Source organism: Anomaloglossus baeobatrachus, chromosome 8 (genome assembly GCF_048569485.1).
Source record: "Anomaloglossus baeobatrachus isolate aAnoBae1 chromosome 8, aAnoBae1.hap1, whole genome shotgun sequence".
In the NCBI taxonomy this organism is placed as follows: Eukaryota; Metazoa; Chordata; class Amphibia; order Anura; family Aromobatidae; genus Anomaloglossus; species Anomaloglossus baeobatrachus.
Genome location: NC_134360.1, coordinates 254,184,664 through 254,206,446, shown reverse-complemented (window position 1 = coordinate 254,206,446; position 21,783 = coordinate 254,184,664). Strand labels below are relative to the sequence as shown.

General features: G+C 46.1%; 1 protein-coding gene across 3 annotated transcripts in view; it reads left to right on the top strand.

Annotated features, from left to right (window-relative positions):
• Window positions 1-21,783, top strand: part of TTC39A (tetratricopeptide repeat domain 39A) — a 79,018-nt gene that overhangs the window by 34,070 nt on the left and 23,165 nt on the right. For 2 of the 3 annotated variants that reach the window (XM_075320559.1, XM_075320558.1), the window contains exons 5-10: window positions 388-455; window positions 2,904-2,968; window positions 8,993-9,092; window positions 20,505-20,570; window positions 20,861-20,969; window positions 21,089-21,156. In XM_075320559.1, the coding sequence (XP_075176674.1) occupies window positions 388-455; window positions 2,904-2,968; window positions 8,993-9,092; window positions 20,505-20,570; window positions 20,861-20,969; window positions 21,089-21,156 (476 nt within the window). Of the gene's footprint in view, window positions 1-387; window positions 465-2,903; window positions 2,969-8,992; window positions 9,093-20,504; window positions 20,571-20,860; window positions 20,970-21,088; window positions 21,157-21,783 lie in introns of those variants that run through there. The other variant, XM_075320560.1, reaches the window with a different exon arrangement.

The window sequence follows — 21,783 nt, the reverse complement described above, 5'->3', positions numbered from 1 at the left end:
AAATTCAAAATGCCAGAATTACTTTTTTTTTTTTGTAGCCGCAATATTGCAATAAAATTCATGAAGCAATCTAACATCGCATCTATAAAACAGTCAGTACTGGGTGCAAATATGCCTCACACGGCCCCATGTCCCCGAAAATTAAAATCTTACGGGTCTTGTAAAATAGCGACACGGGCAAAATAATATTTCTTACAAATTTTTTTTTTACTACTTAAATAAAAAAAAACAACCTGTATATGTTTGGTATCTACATAGTCATACTGACCTGGAGAACCCTACTGCCCGGTCAGTAAGGAACATGGGTCTGGAAGTGTTCAGCGCTCAGTTATTTTCCGGTTTTATGTTCCCACTATGGGATTCTGATCCGATTGTTCTCTGTTGCAGAGGAGATCCACGCCGAGGTGTGTTACGCCGAGTGCCTTCTCCTGAGAGCCGCCCTCACGTTCCTGCAGGTCTGACATGTCAGTGTTCTACTTTAGTCATTGCAGATAATAATCTTTATATCCGTAATTTCTTTCTAAAGTCATCAGACTGTAAAGCCGTGTTCACACGCAGCCGTCACATTGCAGCTTTAAACCACAGAAGCTTTTTGCCGCTGCATTCTTCCAACTTTTTCCCTGCATAATCAATTACTCGTGCTGAGAAACAGATGTTTTCCTGCAAGATTTATTGATTCTGTAGGGATACAGTTATAAGAACGTGGCAGCAAAAGGCTTCTGTGATTTAAAGCTGCGATGTGATGGCTGCATGTGAACATGGCTTAAGTGTATTTTAACCGTCCCGGATTCAGCAGGACTGTCCCGATTTTAGAGCTCTCTCCCGCAGTCCCGCTGATCACTGCTCTTGTCCTGGCTCCTCCCCTCAGTGCAGTGCATACATTAACTCATTTCAGTGCATACGTTAAATTCTCATCTGCTCTGATTTCACAGTCGGGACTCGAACTTATGAGTTTGTGAGCTCTTTGTCCACAGGCAGCAGCTCTACCATTGAGCCACTGCCCGTGCTGTGAGACACAGGACGATTTGGTAATTATGACTCGTATTGCAGGCAGAGAAGCCAGAAGCAAGTCAATCAGCTACAAGATATATATATGTATATATATATATATATATATATATATATATACATATATATATTTACTGCATCTCTATGTAGGTGAAAGAAAAAGTCAGATTCTTTTGTTCCTGTAAATCTACTGTATAAAAAAACATAAAAACATATGGGTGTGGCTTTGGGTGTGGTTAGGGGCGTGGTCAAAATGTGCCACATGCTATGTCCGACTTTCTGTTCTTTAAAAGTTTGGAGGTATGCTTTAACAGCTTCCTGCAACAAGCGCTGATCCACAGTGTGACTAATTGATCGACTCTCGTTTTCTAAGTTACGGATTGCTGGGGGTCCTGCTGATGGTATCCCCACTGATTTCAAGAACAGAGCGAGAGGTTGAGCGTGCACGTCTCAGCTCTATTCATTGTCCAGGGGGCTGCCAGAAAAAGCCAAGTACAATCCACTCAATAGTCATCAAGTGATGTAAAGGAACCAGAGAGTCGGCGTGGCTGTCACTGCGCTGCTGAAGAGTCATAAAAAGCCAATACACTCGGTATAAATTTTCCAACGCATTTCGCAGTGGTCACATTTCTTCCTCTGGAGAGCCACCAAAAACCATCCATCCAGGGTCAGAAGAGGAGTATGGTAGAGCCAAGCCTTAAGGCCCCGTCACACAGAGATAAATCTTTGGCAGATCTGTGGTTGCAGTGAAATCATGGACATATTGTTCCATTTGTACACAGCCACAAACCTGCCACTGATTGTCCACAATTTCACAGCAACCACACATCTGCCGCAGATTTATCTCTGTGTGTGACAGGGCCTTTACTCTGGGCTTGTGCTAAGACAACCTCACCGTTCATTGCTGATGAGGGCAGCACCATTCACTTTATTAGACCCTGTCTACTGGGAAAAGTGTCTGTACCAAGGAAAACTTGTAGAAACACAGTTTAGATTCTGACTGAGGACTCTGAAATCCACTGGGGGGCATGCATACTTACCAGGGCTAGCATTGGGGGAATATGGGCATTTCAAAACCTCCTCCATTCCACCCGGGAGCGCCCCAAATCTCAGTGAAACGCCTTCAATCCACTTTTGAGCAAAGGTGCAAAGATAACATAAACCTTTCCCCCTTTTTGTCTTGGGATGGACATTATCTGAAACAGGACTGTCATGACAAATATGAGACTCTTGTCAGCTACTGGGTTTAGTATTTGGTGAATAACTGGGAAAAGTTTATAAAGAGTTAACACTGTATTCTGCAAATATTCATCAGTTTCTTATTGAACGTTACTATTATATTGTGATTGATGTTATTTGTCTTTAATTAGGACCTGACACCTGTAGTAAAAAACGAGTCAAATACCTGCAGTAATCCCTGAACTTCCCTGATTCTAACCCTCCTTTCTATTTTGCGTTGTGTCGTTCCATTGCAGAGATATTCACATTTGTTCTGGAACGCAGTATGTGAAATCTCTGTTTGTAGTTCAGCTGGGCGTGTCTTCTCTGGGGGCGTGTGCTTTCACCCCTGTTTCCTAGATGCTGCCAATCACAGCTGTGCAGCCTCTGAGGCTGATCACCTGCTGGACTGTGATTGGCAGCATTAAGGAAAGAGGGGTAAAAAGCATGCCCCGCCCCCAGAGAAGACTCTGAAGAATCACCCAGTTGAATTTCAAGCAGAGATTCCAGAGCGAGAATGGGCTGAGCACTTCAATATAATTCATTATAATCCTATGCTGTATAACTAGATGAATGGTAAGAGTACAGTGTGACAAATATCCCGTCACTATAAACAGTAAAGGCAATTACAGTTCAGACCAAAACTGTCAAATAATTTCCTCTATTTATTACGGCAGGATGAAAACATGGTCAGCTTCATCAAAGGCGGCATCAAGGTCAGAAACAGCTATCAGACATACAAGTGAGTATCACTGTTACCAATATAGCGGAATTACATAGATATCACTTTATATACAACAAAATATGTATATATAGTTTTATTTATTATATATATTATATATTAATATTTATTTGTTGGGTTTTTTTTTGTATATTCACCTATAATACATAACCAGTATAGGAAATAAAAATATCCAGGCAGTGTTCACAATCCACGGCGCCTGAATCCAGGGAAGGCATCCACAACATGCAGCAAATAAAGGATCAGCACTACAAGTTTCATAAACAATTATAATAGACTTATTCCATAATTATTCAGGATATAAGCAAAGAAAAGAACGCGTTTTCGTCTAATAAGCATTTTTCAAACATGAACATTAGCCGAAAACGCGTTCTCTTCTTTGCTTGTATCCTGAATAATTATGGAATAAATCTATTATAATCGTTTATGAAAATTGGAGGCTGATCCTTTATTTGCAGTATAGGAAATATACAGCTGAAGTCATTACATTACATACACTCAGGTTAAAGTCAATAAAACCCATATTTCTCCCCTTTCCTGATGTCTACACTTTACACAAACAAAGTTTCCAACAAATATTTCCAGATAGATTATTTCATTTAGAATTCACTATAGCAAAATGCTAGTGGTCAGAAGAGACTCCAGCGGTTGGATACATCCTTGGGGGAAATTGCCAAAGGCCAAAAGGTGCCACGTTCATCTGTTCAAATGATAATCTGGAAGTCGAAACATCCTCGCACCGCGCAGCCATCACACAATTCAGACAGGAAACGTATTCTGTTTCTTAGAGATAAACATACTTCAGTGTAAAAAGTATTAGTAAATCCAAGAACAACTGCGACAACTCCGCAACTTGTGGAGATGTTGGAAGAAACGGCTACAAAGGTATCAATATCAGTGGTAATATGTCTTACATCTACTGTTTCCCCGAAAATAAGACCTACCCTGAAAATAAGCCCTAGCATGATTTATTTAGGATTTTTGAGTATGCTCGAAATGTACGCCCTACTCCAAAAATAAGTGTAGTTACAGTTTATAAATAGGGATGATCGAATACCTCAAATATTCAGCTTCGCGAATATTTTCCAAATAGGTCGCCGATATGCGAATATTCCGAATATTCGATGTGCAATGTAAGTCTATGGGAAGCCTGAATAGTTGTTATTTGGGTTTCTCATAGACTTACTATTCACGAATAGTTGAATAACGGCGACCAATTCGGAAAATATTCTTGAAGCCGAATATTTGAGGTATTCGATCATCCCTATTCATGAAGTCAATTTAAATAGTGTCCAGGCGGCTACATTGTTTTTGGTCTCAAGGGGTCTTTTTAGTGCCGTTATTTTGGAGGTGTCTGCTTTTCTTGGTGAAGCGTCTATCCACCATTTACTACAGTACCGTGTGTAAACAGCTGAGCAAGAAAGACTCTGTACTAGAATTGTAAGACAACGAGCGCAAAAGGAAAGAGATAGTACGTCAAGTACAAGAAAGGAATCGGGAAGAATTCAGGGCAAAAATGTTACTGCTTTCTGCAAAGAGAAGATGTTGGAAATCAGAATGGTCCGTAAATGGTGAATAGAGTAAAATAACCTCAGTCCGCCGGTTACAAGGGAAGTGCGAAGAAGAGGAGGAGCGGATCAGGCCGGCAACACTTGTATCCTGAGCTGGAAGACTTGCTGACCGGGAGCAAAGGCTTTAGTCTTGGCCATATTGGAATAAATGTAGATTGTTGTTCATGGAAAAATAAGACGTCCCCTGAAAATAAGCCCCAACACATCTTTTGGAGGAAAAATTCATAAAAGAACCCATATTATTTTGGGGAAGTGTTACAGTACATGACATTAAAGGGCACACGGTAAAGAAGCCAATGCTGCCATAAAAAATAAAAAAAAAAAATTAAATAGACAAGGGAGACTATTGCACAGCAGTATTTAAAAGGATTACTATTTATTGTATTATGATACATAGAGAGAAAACACATTTTTAAATGTTAAAAACATATGTAAGTGATACACAGAAAAGCGTCTGTTGTGCAGCGGGGCTGCCGGGAGCGACGCTTCTATAAAGTGCAATTATATATAAAGCGCTAGTGCAGTGCATTAATAGAGCGCTCTAGAACGCTGAAGTGCACAAAGCTTCAATAATACAAATTGCAAATAAATACAATTGGAAACATTTTTGTTTAGAAAACGTAAAAGAACATAATATAGTCAAAAGAAAAATCAGACCAAATTGCAATTATCGGGGTCTGTAATGTACAACCAGGACGACTCCAACACGAGCTTCACGTGAGCTTCACCCAAGAAGAAGAAGCAGCAGCTCACATGAAACGTGAGAATTCAGGATCAGTGTAAGATACATAATGACATTTATGTTTCCACTGACTGAGAATAGTGAGTGCAGCTCTGGAGTATAATACAGGAGGTAACTCAGCATCAGTAATGTAATGTATGTATACAGTGACTGCACCAGCAGAATAGTGAGTGCAGCTCTGGAGCATAATACAGGATGTAACTCAGGATCAGTAATGTATGTACACAGTGACTGCACCAGCAGAATAGTGAGCGCAGCTCTGGAGCATAATACAGGAGGTAACTCAGGATCAGTAATGTATGTACACAGTGACTGCACCAGAAGAATAGTGAGTGAAGCTCTGAAGTATAATACAGAAGGTAACTCAGGATCAGTAATGTAATGTATGTACACAGTGACTGTACCAGCAGAATAGTGAGCGCAGCTCTGGAGCATAATACAGGATGTAACTCAGAATCAGTAATGTAATGTATGTACACAGTGACTGCACCGGCAGAATAGTGAGTGCAGCTCTGGAGCATGATACAGGAGGTAACTCAGGATCAGTACAGGATCAGTAATGTAATGTATGTCCACAGTGACTGCACCAGCGGAATAGTGAGTGCAGCTCTGGAGCATAATACAGGATGTAACTCAGGATCAGTACAGGATCAGTAATGTAAGGTATGTACACAGTGATTGCACCAGCAGAATAGTGAGTGCAGCTCTGGAGTATAATACAGGATGTAACTCCAGATCAGTTCAGGATCAGAAATGTAATGTATGTACACAGTGACTACACCAGCAGAATAGTGAGTGCAGCTCTGGAGCATGATACAGGAGGTAACTCAGGATCAGTACAGGATTAGTAATGTAATGTATGTCCACAGTGACTGCACCAGCAGAATAGTGAGTGCAGCTCTGGAGCATAATACAGGATGTAACTCAGGATCAGTACAGGATCAGTAATGTAATGTATGTACACAGTGATTGCACCAGCAGAATAGTGAGTGCAGCTCTGGAGTGTAATACAGGATGTAACTCGGGATCAGTACAGGATCAGTAATGTGTAATGTATGTACACAGTGACTGCACCAGCAGAATAGTGAGTGCAGCTCTGGAGTGTAATACAGGATGTATCTTCGGATCAGTTCAGGATCAGTAATGTAATGTATGTACACAGTGACTGCACCGGCAGAATAGTGAGTGCAGCTCTGGAGCATGATACAGGAGGTAACTCAGGATCAGTACAGGATCAGTAATGTAATGTATGTCCACAGTGACTGCACCAGCGGAATAGTGAGTGCAGCTCTGGAGCATAATACAGGATGTAACTCAGGATCAGTACAGGATCAGTAATGTAAGGTATGTACACAGTGATTGCACCAGCAGAATAGTGAGTGCAGCTCTGGAGTATAATACAGGATGTAACTCCAGATCAGTTCAGGATCAGAAATGTAATGTATGTACACAGTGACTACACCAGCAGAATAGTGAGTGCAGCTCTGGAGCATGATACAGGAGGTAACTCAGGATCAGTACAGGATTAGTAATGTAATGTATGTCCACAGTGACTGCACCAGCAGAATAGTGAGTGCAGCTCTGGAGCATAATACAGGATGTAACTCAGGATCAGTACAGGATCAGTAATGTAATGTATGTACACAGTGATTGCACCAGCAGAATAGTGAGTGCAGCTCTGGAGTGTAATACAGGATGTAACTCGGGATCAGTACAGGATCAGTAATGTGTAATGTATGTACACAGTGACTGCACCAGCAGAATAGTGAGTGCAGCTCTGGAGTGTAATACAGGATGTATCTTCGGATCAGTTCAGGATCAGTAATGTAATGTATGTACACAGTGACTGCACCGGCAGAATAGTGAGTGCAGCTCTGGAGCATGATACAGGAGGTAACTCAGGATCAGTACAGGATCAGTAATGTAATGTATGTCCACAGTGACTGCACCAGCGGAATAGTGAGTGCAGCTCTGGAGCATAATACAGGATGTAACTCAGGATCAGTACAGGATCAGTAATGTAAGGTATGTACACAGTGATTGCACCAGCAGAATAGTGAGTGCAGCTCTGGAGTATAATACAGGATGTAACTCCAGATCAGTTCAGGATCAGAAATGTAATGTATGTACACAGTGACTACACCAGCAGAATAGTGAGTGCAGCTCTGGAGCATGATACAGGAGGTAACTCAGGATCAGTACAGGATTAGTAATGTAATGTATGTCCACAGTGACTGCACCAGCAGAATAGTGAGTGCAGCTCTGGAGCATAATACAGGATGTAACTCAGGATCAGTACAGGATCAGTAATGTAATGTATGTACACAGTGATTGCACCAGCAGAATAGTGAGTGCAGCTCTGGAGTGTAATACAGGATGTAACTCGGGATCAGTACAGGATCAGTAATGTGTAATGTATGTACACAGTGACTGCACCAGCAGAATAGTGAGTGCAGCTCTGGAGTGTAATACAGGATGTATCTTCGGATCAGTTCAGGATCAGTAATGTAATGTATGTACACAGTGACTGCACCAGCAGAATAGTGAGTGCAGCTCTGGAGCATGATACAGGAGGTAACTCAGGATCAGTACAGGATTAGTAATGTAATGTATGTCCACAGTGACTGCACCAGCAGAATAGTGAGTGCAGCTCTGGAGCATAATACAGGATGTAACTCAGGATCAGTACAGGATCAGTAATGTAATGTATGTACACAGTGATTGCACCAGCAGAATAGTGAGTGCAGCTCTGGAGTGTAATACAGGATGTAACTCGGGATCAGTACAGGATCAGTAATGTGTAATGTATGTACACAGTGACTGCACCAGCAGAATAGTGAGTGCAGCTCTGGAGTGTAATACAGGATGTATCTTCGGATCAGTTCAGGATCAGTAATGTAATGTGTGTACACAGTGACTGCACCAGCAGAATAGTGAGTGCAGCTCTGGAGTATAATACAGAAGGTAACTCAGGATCAGTAATGTAATGTATGTATACAGTGACTGCCCCAGCAGAATAGTGAGTGCAGCTCTGGAGTATAATACAGGATGTATCTTCGGATCAGTTCAGGATCAGTAATGTAATGTATGTATACAGTGACTGCCCCAGCAGAATAGTGAGTGCAGCTCTGGAGTATAATACAGGATGTATCTTCGGATCAGTTCAGGATCAGTAATGTAATGTATGTATACAGTGACTGCCCCAGCAGAATAGTGAGTGCAGCTCTGGAGTATAATACAGGATGTATCTTCGGATCAGTTCAGGATCAGTAATGTAATGTATGTACACAGTGACTGCACCAGCAGAATACTGAGTGCAGCTCTGGAGTATAATACAGGAGGTAACTCAGGATCAGTAATGTAATGTATGTACACAGTGACTGCACCAGCAGAATAGTGAGTGCAGCTCTGGAGTATAATACAGGAGGTAACTCAGGATCAGTAATGTAATGTATGTACACAGTGACTGCTCCAGCAGAATAGTGAGTGCAGCTCTGGAGTATAATACGGGATGCAACTCAGGATTAGTATAAGATAAATATAAGATAAATATCATGTACATGCAAAGTTACTAAAATGTCTATATAAAGTATGTAGATATAAACTTCATGATGATCCTAAGATATTGATATATTCTTTAGTAACAATATTTGAAATCCTCAAATATAAAGTGATCACTTATTGATTTTCTTTTTGTTTCTGCTCTTTTAGGGAGCTCGATGCTCTGCAGAAATGTGCCAACTACATGAAGGGAGAAAGTCACTGCCACTTTGAAGGTGGAGTGAAGTTGGGAGTTGGAGCATTTAATCTGGTATATCATTTACCACATATGGGGAATATATACATCAATACTCTCACTGCACCGCCGTGCATTACAAGCTGTACAGGACGTGTTCTCTACTCTGCAGCCAAATCTGGACTGTCACGCGAGGCTTTAGATTGGTCGAACAGGAAGAATTTTATCATTTAGACAATTTCAACCTAATTTACTCAATCTTCTTAAGCGCACCTTTGATTAGATTACAATTATAGGTGCTCTTAGAAAGGGGGGTACAACTGGGTTAAAATGGCCAAAATGTTAAAATACTCTCTGTTGCCAATAGATGGAGCTCACTACATAGGAAGAAAGAGGAAAACTCTCTATGCAGTGAGCTCCCCCTTGTGGTGGCTGCAGGTAACCAGACTGTTATAATGTAATTCAAAAGAGGTGCAAAGCAAAACTGTGTATTTTGCGCTTAGTAACAGAAAAACTGAGCTGTATGTAAATTTTCTTGGCAATTATATTCAGTCTTCAGATGATTAATGCGAGGACACAATTAATACATAGTTACATAGGTTGAAAAAAGCCCTAGGTCCGTCTAGTTCAACGTTCCTCCACCAATTCTACATTTTGTCACAAAACCATCTATAATTGACTATGTTGTGTGTACTGAGGAAACCATCCAGCCCTGATATAAAGCTGTTCTAATATCGGCCATTACTACCTCTTGTGGTCGGAATGCCACAGTCTGACCGCTCTAACTGTAAAGAACCCTTTCCTATTTAGCTGCCGGAGTCGCTTTTCTTCCACTCGCAGTGAGTGCCCCCTGGTCCTTAGTATTGTCTTTTGGCTATTGAAGGCACCTTTAACCCCTTGATGACAGTTGTTATTGCAGCCTGGGGTCTATTGACGGCTTCTGTGCCTCCCTAGGCCATCAGGTGATCACAGATTAAAATCCCCTTAAGAAACTAATTAAAAATGTCAAAAGCATAAAATATTTTTTTAAAAAAACATACATTTAAAGAAAAAAAAAACAAAAACAAACCATAAAGAAAAATCTAAAAGTTTAAATCACTGACTCCCCCCCTTGTTGCCAAAAAGTAAATGGCAAAATGTGAGAAATAAAAAATTGTGCACATTTGCTATAATCATGTTAATGATATTATTTCCAAACTAATAAAATATATGAATATATTTATCCCATAAAGTGAATGACAAAACATAAAAAACATTGAAATGCCAGATTTGACGATTGGACGTTTTTGAGTTGACACACTGCTTGGAAAAATTGTAATAAAAAGCGGTCAAAGTTCAAGACGGTAGAATAAAAATGCTTCAGGTCTCAGAAACTGGGGAAACAAATCAATTTTTATGTTTTTTTTTTTTCTGGAACCTCAACTTTTTAAAAGAACTTAAGCAAAAAGTCATTCAAAACCACAAGTCGTCCATCAAAAGTAGTGATGGGTGGACTCGCAGATAACCGGGACCGGCGGATCTAACCGAATTAAAAAAAAATCCGGTTCTGGCCCGGAATTGATCCCAGATATCTGGCCGGACGCCGGTCCCCATATAAGTCTATGGGGACCAGAATCTGGCATGTAAAAATGGCCGTAGAAGGTATAGGGGAATTGGAGGAAGCGCTTCATACTTACCGAGTGTCTGGCGCAACTGAAACTGCCTCCCATCCACTCATTTTACTTCTGGGGCCATTCATTATCACTAATCCATATTCACTGCTTCTCCCGCCCACGGGCCGTCCCCACGTCTGTAATTGGTTGCAGTCAGATGCACCCGCACCCTGTGTGACTGTGTCTGACTGCAACCAATCGCAGACTCTCTCTGCGGGACACTGTAGATTGGAGTAAAAAATGAATAATAGCACCGTAGGACCCTCTAGCTGTGACCGCAAATTACCTGACTGACGTCACCGCTGATCGCGCAGCTCACTTGTGTCTTCAGATGTAGCAGAGCTGGAATCATCATGGGACCTTGTATGAATTATGTCGGACCTGGGTGTTTTGGGGGTTAGTAAAGTGGTGAAAGGGGGTGTTTTTTGTATTTTATTTCAAATAAAGGATTTTTTCGGTGTTTGTATTTATTTACTTTCACTTACAGATTAGTGATGGGGGTGTCTCATAGATGCCTCCCATTACTAATCTAGGGCTGTGAGCTGTTATTAATCCCTTATTACCCTGAATGCCACCGCACCAGGGCAATCGGGAAGAGCAGAGTAAAGTTTCGGGATTGCCACATCTAATGGATGTGGCAATCTTGGGTGACTTCAGGCTGCTATTTTTAGGCTGGGGGGCCCAATAAGAATGGGTCTCCCCAGCTTGAGAATACTAGCCCCAGCTGTCGTGCTTTATCATGGCTGGGTATCAAAATTGATTTCTCAAATGATTTAGATAAATAATTTATGAATACTAAATAATATAAATACTATAATAATAATTAAAAAAAGGAGCTACATTTGGTTCCTCTTATTTTGATACACAGCTAAGATAAGCATACGGCTGGGGGCTGTAGCCTGTAGCTGTATGCTTTACCTGTGCTAGGTATCAATACAAGGGGGGACCCTACGCCAAGTGTTTATTTATTTTATACCACGATAGTGACTCACAGACAGGGTCTGTGATTGGTTGCAGGCAGGGCTGTATTTTGCCTTCGTGCTGCCCTAGGCACTTTAAGTGGTCGCGCCCCTTAGTGACAACGTAAAACTGAGTTTTCGCACACGACATCTGTTTAAGGCAGATCTACTCTGTAGCACACTTTAAAAAGTATCAATAAGAAACGAAACCCCCCCCCCAATGGGAATCACCACAGGCACATCAAAACATAGCATGAGTATAAAATATTCCCACCACACCGTCCCCACTTATATACTGTGACTGTGACACTGCCCCTAATAAACACCACACTGCCCTCCCTTATAAACTACTGTATATCCACCACACCTTCCTCGATTATGAAATATGATCTGTACATTGTGAGGAGGGAGCAGCATGATGTGAGGACAATGTCCCATGCATGCTGCCCCCTCCTCACAATGTCCCATGCATGCTGCCCCCTCCTCACAATGTCCCATGCATGCTGCCCCCTCCTCACAATGTCCCATGCATGCTGCCCCCTCGTCACAATGTTCCATGCATGCTGCTCCCTCGTCACAATGTCCCATGCATGCTGCTCCCTCCTCACAATGTCCCATGCTTGCTGCCCCCTCCTCACAATGTCCCATGAATGCTGCCCCCTCCTCACAATGTCCCATGAATGCTGCCCCCTCCTCACAATGTCCCTTGCATGCTGCCCCCTCCTCACAATGTCCCATGCATGCTGCCCCCTCCTCACAATGTCCCATGCATGCTGCTCCCTCCTCACAATGTCCCTTGCATGCTGCCCCCTCCTCACAATGTCCCTTGCATGCTGCCCCCTCCTCACAATGTCTTATGCATGCTGCCCCCTTCTCACAATGTCCCATGCATGCTGCCCCCTCCTCACAATGTCCCATGCATGCTGCCCCCTCCTCACAATGTCCCATGCATGCTGCTCTCTCCTCACAATGTCCCATGCATGCTGCCCCCTCTTCACAATGTCCCATGCATGCTGCTCCCTCCTCACAATGTCCCATGCTTGCTGCCCCCTCCTCACAATGTCCCATGCATGCTGCCCCCTCCTCACAATGTCCCATGAATGCTGCCCCCTCCTCACAATGTCCCTTGCATGCTGCCCCCTCCTCACAATGTCCCATGCATGCTGCTCCCTCCTCACAATGTCCCATGCATGCTGCCCCTCCTCACAATGTCCCATGCATGCTGCTCCCTCCTCACAATGTCCCATGAATGCTGCTCCCTCCTCACAATGTCTCATGCATGCTGCCCCCTCCTCACAATGTCTCATGTATGCTGCTCCCGCCTCACAATGTCCCATGCATGCTGCTCCCTCCTCACAATGTCCCATGCATGCTGCTCCCTCCGCACAATGTCTCATGCTTGATGCTCCCTCCTCACAATGTCCCATGAATGCTGCCCCCTCCTCACAATGTCCCTTGCATGCTGCCCCCTCCTCACAATGTCCCATGCATGCTGCCCCCTCCTCACAATGTCCCATGCATGCTGCTCCCTCCTCACAATGTCCCTTGCATGCTGCCCCCTCCTCACAATGTCCCTTGCATGCTGCCCCCTCCTCACAATGTCTTATGCATGCTGCCCCCTTCTCACAATGTCCCATGCATGCTGCCCCCTCCTCACAATGTCCCATGCATGCTGCCCCCTCCTCACAATGTCCCATGCATGCTGCTCTCTCCTCACAATGTCCCATGCATGCTGCCCCCTCTTCACAATGTCCCATGCATGCTGCTCCCTCCTCACAATGTCCCATGCTTGCTGCCCCCTCCTCACAATGTCCCATGCATGCTGCCCCCTCCTCACAATGTCCCATGAATGCTGCCCCCTCCTCACAATGTCCCTTGCATGCTGCCCCCTCCTCACAATGTCCCATGCATGCTGCCCCCTCCTCACAATGTCCCATGCATGCTGCTCCCTCCTCACAATGTCCCTTGCATGCTGCCCCCTCCTCACAATGTCCCTTGCATGCTGCCCCCTCCTCACAATGTCTTATGCATGCTGCCCCCTTCTCACAATGTCCCATGCATGCTGCCCCCTCCTCACAATGTCCCATGCATGCTGCCCCCTCCTCACAATGTCCCATGAATGCTGCTCTCTCCTCACAATGTCCCATGCATGCTGCCCCCTCTTCACAATGTCCCATGCATGCTGCTCCCTCCTCACAATGTCCCATGCATGCTGCCCCTCCTCACAATGTCCCATGCATGCTGCTCCCTCCTTACAATGTCCCATGAATGCTGCTCCCTCCTCACAATGTCTCATGCATGCTGCCCCCTCCTCACAATGTCTCATGTATGCTGCTCCCGCCTCACAATGTCCCATGCATGCTGCTCCCTCCTCACAATGTCCCATGCATGCTGCTCCCTCCGCACAATGTCTCATGCTTGATGCTCCCTCCTCACAATGTCCCATGCATGCTGCTCCTTCCTCACAATGTCCCATGCATGCTGCTCCCTCCTCACAATGTCTCATGCATGCTGCCACCTCCTCAGTGTCCCATGCATGCTGCCCCCTTCTCACAATGTCTCATGCATGCTGCCCCCTCCTCAGTGTCCCATGCATGCTGCCCCCTTCTCACAATGTCCCATGCATGCTGTCCCTCTCCATGAGCTCCTAATGCTGCTTTCCTCTTTTCCATAATGAGACCTTCATGTTGCCCCACTCATGCTAAGACCACCACACTAACGCTTATGCTGAGACCCCCCCCCACACACACTACCCCACTCTTGATATTTACTCCCCTACATTGCTCCACTCCATACTGATCCCACACATGCTGCCCCTTCTTCACAATGAGCTCCCAATGCTGCCCCCTCTTATTCTGAGTCCTTACACTCCCCCCACCCAATCGATTTTGTCATGCACTATCCCTCATCCCTTGTCCTCTGTCTCTAGCATTAGCCCCTCTCTCCCACTCCCCCAGCATCAGCCTCTCTCCCCCAGCATCAGCCTCTATCTTCCCTCAGCATCAGCCTCTCTTCCCCAGTCTCAGCCTTTGCCTCCCCCCAGCCTCAGCCTGCCCCAGTCTCCGCCTCAGCCTCCCTCCAGTCTCAGCCTCAGCCTCCCTCAAGTCTCAGCCTCAGCCTCCCTCCAGTCTCAGCCTCAGCCTCCCTCCAGCCTCCCCCCAGTCTCTGCCTCTGCCTCCCTCCAGCCTCCCCCCAGTCTCTGCCTCCCTCCAGCCTCCCCCCAGTCTCAGCCTCAGCCTCCCTCCAGTCTCAGCCTCAGCCTCCCTCCAGCCTCCCCCCAGTCTCAGCCTCAGTCTCCCTCCAGCCTCCCCCCAGTCTCAGCCTCCCTCCAGTCTCAGCCTCTGCCTCCCTCCAGCCTCCCCCCAGTCTCTGCCTCTGCCTCCCTCCAGCCTGCCCCCAGTCTCTGACTCTGCCTCCCTCCAGCCTCCCCCCAGTCTCTGCCTCTGCCTCCCTCCAGCCTCCCCCCCAGTCTCTGCCTCCCTCCAGCCTCCCCCAGTCTCAGCCTCTGCCTCCCTCCAGCCTCCCCACAGTCTCAGCCTCTGCCTCCCTCCAGTCTCAGCCTCTGCCTCCCTCCAACCTCCCCCCAGTCTCAGCCTCTGCCTCCCTCCAGCCTCCCCCCAGTCTCTGCCTCTGCCTCCCTCCAGCCTCCCCCCAGTCTCTGCCTCTGCCTCCCTCCAGCCTCCCCCCAGTCTCTGCCTCTGCCTCCATCCAGCCTCCCCCCAGTCTCTGCCTCTGCCTCCCTCCAGCCTCCCCCCAGTCTCTGCCTCCCTCCAGCCTCCCCCAGTCTCAGCCTCTGCCTCTCTCCAGCCTCCCCCCAGTCTCAGCCTCTGCCTCCCTCCAGCCTCTTCCCAGTCTCTGCCTCTGCCTCACTCCAGCCTCCCCCCAGTCTCTGCCTCTGCCTCCCTCCAGCCTCCCCCAGTCTCAGCCTCTGCCTCCCTCCAGCCTCCCCACAGTCTCAGCCTCTGCCTCCCTCCAGTCTCAGCCTCTGCCTCCCTCCAACCTCCCCCCAGTCTCAGCCTCTGCCTCTCTCCAGTCTCAGCCTCTGCCTCCCTCCAGCCTCCCCCCAGTCTCAGCCTCTGCCTCTCTCCAGTCTCAGCCTCTGCCTCCCTCCAGTCTCAGCCTCAGCCTCCCTCCAGCCTCCCCCCAGTCTCTGCCTCCCTCCAGCCTCCCCCCAGTCTCTGCCTCCCTCCAGCCTCCCCCCAGTCTCAGCCTCAGCCTCCCCCCAGTCTCAGCCTCAGTCTCCCTCCAGCCTCCCCCCAGTCTCAGCCTCAGTCTCCCTCCAGACTCCCCCCAGTCTCAGCCTCCCTCCAGTCTCAGCCTCTGCCTCCCTCCAGCCTCCCCCCAGTCTCTGCCTCTGCCTCCCTCCAGCCTGCCCCCAGTCTCTGACTCTGCCTCCCTCCAGCCTCCCCCCAGTCTCTGCCTCTGCCTCCCTCCAGCCTCCCCCCAGTCTCAGCCTCTGCCTCTCTCCAGCCCCCCCCAGTCTCAGCCTCTGCCTCCCTCCAGCCTCCCCCCAGTCTCTGCCTCTGCCTCCCTCCAGCCCCCCCCCAGTCTCTGCCTCTGCCTCCCTCCAGCCTCCCCCAGTCTCAGCCTCTGCCTCCCTCCAGCCTCCCCACAGTCTCAGCCTCTGCCTCCCTCCAGTCTCAGCCTCTGCCTCCCTCCAGCCTCCCCCCAGTCTCAGCCTCTGCCTCTCTCCAGTCTCAGCCTCTGCCTCCCTCCAGCCTCCCCCCAGTCTCAGCCACTGCCTCCCTCCAGTCTCAGCCTCTGCCTCTCTCCAGCCTCCCCCCAGTCTCAGCCTCTGCCTCCCTCCAGCCTCCCCCCAGTCTCAGCCTCTGCCTCCCTCCAGCCTCCCCCCAGTCTCAGCCTCTGCCTCCCTCCAGTATCTGCCTTTGCCGCCTCCCCCCCCCCGCATGCGCAGATCTTTGGTCTGCATTAGAGACACTCCCACGCTCCTTATGAATCCACTTACCTGCTCCAGTGCCCGCCTCCATCTTCCTGGCTCACGTGAGTATCCTCTTCTGACACCGGCTTCCATCACGGCGTCCTCCGCGGCGTCCTGCTGTGAGCTCTGCATGTGACGTCCACACAGCAGTGGACGCAGCACAGAGGAAGGAGCTGATTGGCGCGCGCCTGTGACCCCGGAAGTGCAGGCGCCGGCAGTTCCGGGGTCAATCAGCTCCCTGTGCTCGGCGGCCACAAAAAAAAAAAATGTAAAAAAAAAAAAAAAAATTTTTTTTTTTTTTTTTTTTTTTGCTGCCAGAAGGTGCCGCCCCTCACAATCTGCCGCCCTAGGCACCGGACCACGGGTGCCTAATGGTAAATACGGCCCTGGTTGCAGGCAGACGCTGTCACACAGGCTGGGGGTGCTGCTGACTGCAACCAATCACAGACGCCAGGACTGCCAGTGGGTGGAGAAAGCGGTGCATATGGATTAGCGATAATGAGCGGCCGCAGGAAGAAGAGTGAGCGGCCGCAGGAAGAAGAGGAAGCAGTTACAGCCGCGCCGGAGCCTCGGTAAGTATAATGCACTTGCTTCATTCTTATTTTCTATATTTTTCCGCTATTTATTTTTTTATTTCTCGAGTGCTGGATCATTATTCGGAGTCCCCTGAGAATCCTGGGCCCGGGTCCGGCACTCGGGTACGTTTGAAACCGCGTGGATCCAGACTTTTATAGTCCGAATCCGCCAGTCACTAGCCCATCACTATAAGCCTTAATATGGATATGACGATGGAAAAGTGAACTTAGAAGAAGTTATGGTTCTTGGAATAAGCGGAGAAAAAAAAAATTAAACCTGAAATTTGGCCGCATCTCCAAGGGGTTAAATGTGTGGAAGATTCTGCTCAGATGTGTAGGCTCTGTGTATACTGCGATGTCACCGCCATATACTGTGTACACACATCACATGGTGTTGGTTTTTGTAGAACTTTAAACACAAGGTGACAGAGGGAAGAAAGATCGAGCAAATATTTACCGAGCTGGATAATGGTCTATCCGGGAATGGAGGCGTCTCTGAGCCGTGACCTCCAGATCTGCTGACTGTTAGGCTTATTTTTACTCTTTTCTTAGAGACGATATATTATTTTGTTATTGTTTTAGGTACAAAAAAATAATCATCCAAAGCAAAATAATATTTTACATACAGAACAGTGGAGCGTGTACAGATTCTCTCCCGTTACAGTCTATGGGGGAGGGGTGACATAACTAATGGAGAAAATGTCACATATTTTACGATACCAGTGTAGAAAAACGTAACACGAGTGTGAATAAAGCCTTATTCAGCTTATAATAAACCATCGGTAAAGGATTAGAAGACATTAAATAGTTTCCGGGGCCCCAGCTACTCTCCAGTTCACGTATCTGGAACTCGTGCCTCGTTCACACTGTATATGTCGGGCGCCTGGTGAGTGAAAGTTTTTGTTCATTTCTCTGGCGGGTTCTGAGTTTTACCGTCCAAGTTTACATTGCCACACAAAACCCTTTGGCAATCTTCAGATTTCATGTTGCCTTGCACACAGTCAAGGCCCCCAGAGGCAGCAAAACAACACCAAAAACATCTTTGAACCTCCACCATATTTGACTGTAGGTACTATGTTGTTTTCTCTATAGGCCTCATTCCATTTTCAGTAAACAGTAAAATAATGTGCTTTCCCAGAAGGATTTTGGTTATTCACGTATATTTTGGCAAACTGCAGTCTAGCTTTTTTATGCCTCTGTGTCAGCAGTGGGGTCCTCCTGGGTCTCTGACCTAGCATTTAATTTAAATGTGATGTGGGCGGATAGTTCGCGCTGACACTGAAACCCCCTGAGCCTGCAGGACAGCTTGAATTTCTTTGGAGCTTGATTGGGGCTTATCCACCATCTGGACTATCCTGCATTGCAACCTTTCATCAATTTTTCTCTGCTGTCCACGTCCAGGGAGATTAGCTACAGTGCTATGCATAAGCTTCTCAATTATGTTGCACACCGTGGACAAAGGAACATCAAGATCTCTGGAGATGGACTTATAACCTTGAAAGTCTTAAATGTTTCAACAATTTTGGTTCTCAAGTCCTTAGACAGTTTTCTTCTCCTCTTTCTCTTCTCCAGGCTTTTTGTGGGAGACATAGACAAACAATGCAAAGGTTGAATTAACTTCTCCCCTTTTTATCTGGTTTCAGGTGTGATTTTCATATTGCCCACACCTGTTACTTGTCACAGGTTATTTTGAATGAGCATCACATGCCCAAACAAAGTTGTTTGCCAACAATTTTGTCCTGCCAATTACTGGGGTTTTGTATGAAATTATGTCCAATTTGTTTTTATTGTGGTTTTTCAATACACACAAAGCTAATAAATATGTGTATGACAAAATGTGTGTAATTGCAATCATTTTCTGGGAGAAACACTTCCTTTTCTGGAACAATTTTAACGGGGCCAACATTTTCGGCCAAGACTGTATGTAACAATAATACTTTTTTTGATCTCTCGTTTTTTTCCTCCTGTGTCTACTGCTAATTACTATTAGATGTGTTTACATGAGGAGGTGATGGGCAAACAAACAATAATTTTATTTTGTTACACAAGAATTAAAGGGTTTTTCTGTTTCTGGACTGAAAAAAAAAAAAATAAACTGCACTTTACTCACCCTTTTCGATGTCTGTAATTGTCTGCAGTGCTGACATTGACAGCGCTGCAGTTAATCACTGAGAACAGCAGCTCCACCTAAGTTGATGGCATGAGCCACTAAGATCACTGATTGTCTGCAGTGCTGTTGACATGACATGAGTGCTGCAGACAGTTTGAGACATCGGGAGCAGCAGTGCTGGAACCGGGGACCGGGGAGGGCGAGTAAAGCAAAATATGTTTGTTTTGTTTGCAGCCAGAAGAGAGAGGTTTTCTGAAACCGGAAAAAATATTTACTCAATGAAAAAAGAGCAAATTCTTGCTGATGTTTCAATCTCTACACATTTTTTCAACTAAGCGCTCATTCAGACGTCCTTTTTTATTTTTCATGAGAAAAGTCCTACTTTTATTTCTGATTTTGTGCAGAGTTTCATTAAATTTTTCAGGTGTGAATTTTTTTTTTCTCTACCTTCTTCTATTTAGCAGTTGGTAAAAACGAGAAGCGCATTGATGGCATCCGAGTGCTGTCCGATATTTTTTTTATTTATTTTTTTTCCACCGACCCTTAGACTTGCATTGCTGATTTTGTTCCGAAAATCGTATCAATATCGGACATGTCTGTGCGATTTTGTGTATATTGCTCGTTCATGGAATATATTAGGTATGAGTGCTGTCCGTGAAAAAGATAGAACTCATGCACGATAAATGGCCGCCTAAGACATGGTATTTGCTCCATGTACAAGACCCTTAATATTGCCACACACCACCTCCATTTCCCCCATCACATACTCCGTTGCCGTGATCCGGCAATGTTACTGTCCAGTGATTTTTCCAACTTATTATACTTCTTCCATTTGTATCAACGTCTTCCAAATCCTAAGAATTAGTTTCTGTGATTACAAGTATAAAATACCCTTTGTCTTGGGCCATATTATTGATCGGTGTGATCGGGATCTTATGGGGGGGCTGAAACTTTCTTTTCTCCGGAGGAACACAATTTATTTTCTTACAAATCTCTCATTCACTCATAAGAAAAATAAAACCAAACATGTCTCTGTGCGAGCCGCAAACTAGATGCTGATTGGATCCAAAATTTTACATTGCTCGGTCCAGTCCTTGTAGGCCTCCAGGTAACCGGCCTACAAGGACTGGACCGAGCAATGTAAAATGTTGATTTATTGCTTCTTTTTCACGATTTTTTGTTTTCCGTTCAGCATTTTTTTAGCTTACATACATGATGATGTACTTATCTCACATCTATTCCTTCCTTCCAGACGTTATCCATGTTGCCCACCAGGATATTGCGGCTTCTAGAATTTGTCGGATTCTCCGGTAACAAGGTAAAGAGCAATTTCAGTCACATCAAAATCCTTCCACCTGTCCAGATAATTTTTTTCTAGATGACAAATGATAGTATCTCCCCCCCCTTTGTTGGACCAGAGGCTGACTTGACTTGAAAAGTGACAACTTTTTTTCTCAGTCACAAATATGCTCAGAGCAGTTGTCGTCTCCCTTCCCCCACCCTTGTTGTTGGGCCTTAACCAAGAGGGCGTCTGTTCTGGGAGTGTTGTATTCAGTGGTTTCATATACTGGTCTTGGTAACCCCTTTCCTATCCTTTGATCCCCCCAGGATTATGGCCTGACCCAGCTGCAGGAGGGGGCAGTAGACCACAGCTTCCGGGCATTGCTGTGCACTCTGCTGCTTCTCTGCTATCACACGTTTCTGAGCTTTGTGCTGGGTAAGATGATATCTTAATGCTGTGTATCAGTATCCTCTTGGGGTTGTGACAATACAAAACCAACTTTGCACAGACTTTGTCATTGTAAATTAAACTGAATTCTCCTGTTCCTGATGTAGGTACAGGCAAAGGAGACATTGAAGAAGCCGAAAAATTGCTAGAACCATATTTAATACGCTATCCCAAGGTATGGTCAGGCGTGATATGCTCTACATTTTATGTTCGGCTAGCTGTTGATAGTACCTCAGTGTCCCTCCTCCCTGATGCTGCTGAATCTCTGCCCATCTAGCCTGATAGACAGCTCCTCAGGGTCCCTCCTCCCTGATGCTGCTGAATCTCTGCCCATCTAGCCTGATAGACAGCTCCTCAGGGTCCCTCCTCCCTGATGCTACTGAATCTCCTCCCACCTAGCCTGATTGACAGCACCTCAATTCCTCCTCCATGCCGCTGAATCTCCACTTACTTAGCCTGATTGACAGCTCCTCAGGGTCCCTCCTTCATGCTACTGAATCTCCTCCCACCTAGCCTGATTGACAGCACCTCAATTCCTCCTCCATGCCGCTGAATCTCCACTTACTTAGCCTGATTGACAGCACCTCAGTACCTCCTCCCTGCTGCTGAATCTCCTCCCACCTAGCCTGATTGACAGCACCTCAGTGCCGTTTTTGCTTCTGCTTAATCTCCACCCACCTAGCCTGATTGTTGGTGCCTGAGTGTCCTTCCTTCCTGCTGCTGAAGATCTTCTCACCTAGCCTGATTGACAGCTCCTCATTGTCCCTCTTTTCTGCTGCTGAATATCCTCCCAGCTAGGCTG